Source organism: Trichinella spiralis (assembly GCF_000181795.1).
Source record: "Trichinella spiralis strain ISS 195 chromosome Unknown Scfld598, whole genome shotgun sequence".
Classification (NCBI taxonomy): domain Eukaryota; kingdom Metazoa; phylum Nematoda; class Enoplea; order Trichinellida; family Trichinellidae; genus Trichinella; species Trichinella spiralis.
In genome coordinates this window covers 1-842 of record NW_003527537.1, presented here as the reverse complement: position 1 = coordinate 842, position 842 = coordinate 1, and the positions used below count along the sequence as shown (strand labels likewise).

Here is an 842-nt window from a genome sequence, read left to right as displayed (position 1 = left end):
TGGACCCTTTTAACCTGGTAAAGGTGGGTCCAACTTGGAAGTTTTTTCAAAAAAATGATTTGGCTGGGGGAAAAAAAGGCCGGGAAAACGATTTGGCGAATGGGAGGTTTTTTCCCTTGCCCCCTTTCAGGCTTACACAGTTTTTTACCAATAATTTTCAAAATGTTTTATAAACCAATTCTTATTTAGTTTTCCAGTATCCCCATTTAATGATTTAACCATTAGGTTTAACTGGTTAAAAATTTTCCTTTATGTAAGTGAAAAAATATATTTTTAACAAAAAGTATAATTTTTTATTTTACTGAATTTCATCGATTTGAATAAAAATTAAATGTGGTCCTGAAAAGGGACCGTTGGGTTATTATTATTTACTTAAATATGCTGGCAACACAGTTTACCTTCCACTGTTGTACTTGCTAACAGCTTTGGTCCCTTCGCTGACCGCATGTTTGCAAAGTTCACCAGGCAAAAGTAAACGGACAGCCGTTTGAATTTCCCGTGAAGTGATCGTGTGGCGTTGATTGTATTGGGCAAGATGATTCGCCTCAGCGGCAAGGCGATCAAAAATGTCATTCACAAAACTGTTCATGATTGACATCGCCCTGCTGCTGATGCCAGTATCAGCATGAACTTGCTTCAAGACCTTGTAGATGTAACCAGCGAACGATTCTTTCCTCAAACGACGTCGTCTGCGATCACCAGACTTGGCCACTTTCTGGAGTTGACCTGCTTTCTTTACACCTTTCGGAGTCATGTTATTCCACACCGCTGAAACGTCAAAAAGAAAATGAAATTTTTAAAATGAGAATTTTTATACTGAAACCAAGGGGAAACTAGCCAAT

The 842-nt window shown here is 38.2% G+C and overlaps 1 protein-coding gene across 1 annotated transcript; it reads right to left on the bottom strand.

Moving 5' to 3' along the window:
• Positions 1 to 308: 308 nt before the first annotated feature.
• Tsp_15695 (histone H2B, gonadal) lies at positions 309 to 754 on the bottom strand. The gene is made up of 2 exons (XM_003370748.1): positions 399 to 754; positions 309 to 339 (listed from the first exon to the last, which is right to left on the bottom strand). The coding sequence occupies exons 1-2, from the start codon at positions 752 to 754 to the stop codon at positions 309 to 311; spliced, it is 387 nt and encodes a 128-aa protein (XP_003370796.1).
• Positions 755 to 842: the final 88 nt, after the last annotated feature.

Excerpts from the sequence above, each read along its gene's own strand:
- Tsp_15695 (XM_003370748.1), bottom strand. The coding sequence starts at position 754 with ATGACTCCGAAAGGTGTAAAGAAAGCAGGTCAACTCCAGAAAGTGGCC. Across the intron at positions 340-398 it reads AGCAAGTACAACAGTGGAAG|GACCACATTTAATTTTTATT; the intron begins GTAAACTGTGTT and ends GTCCCTTTTCAG.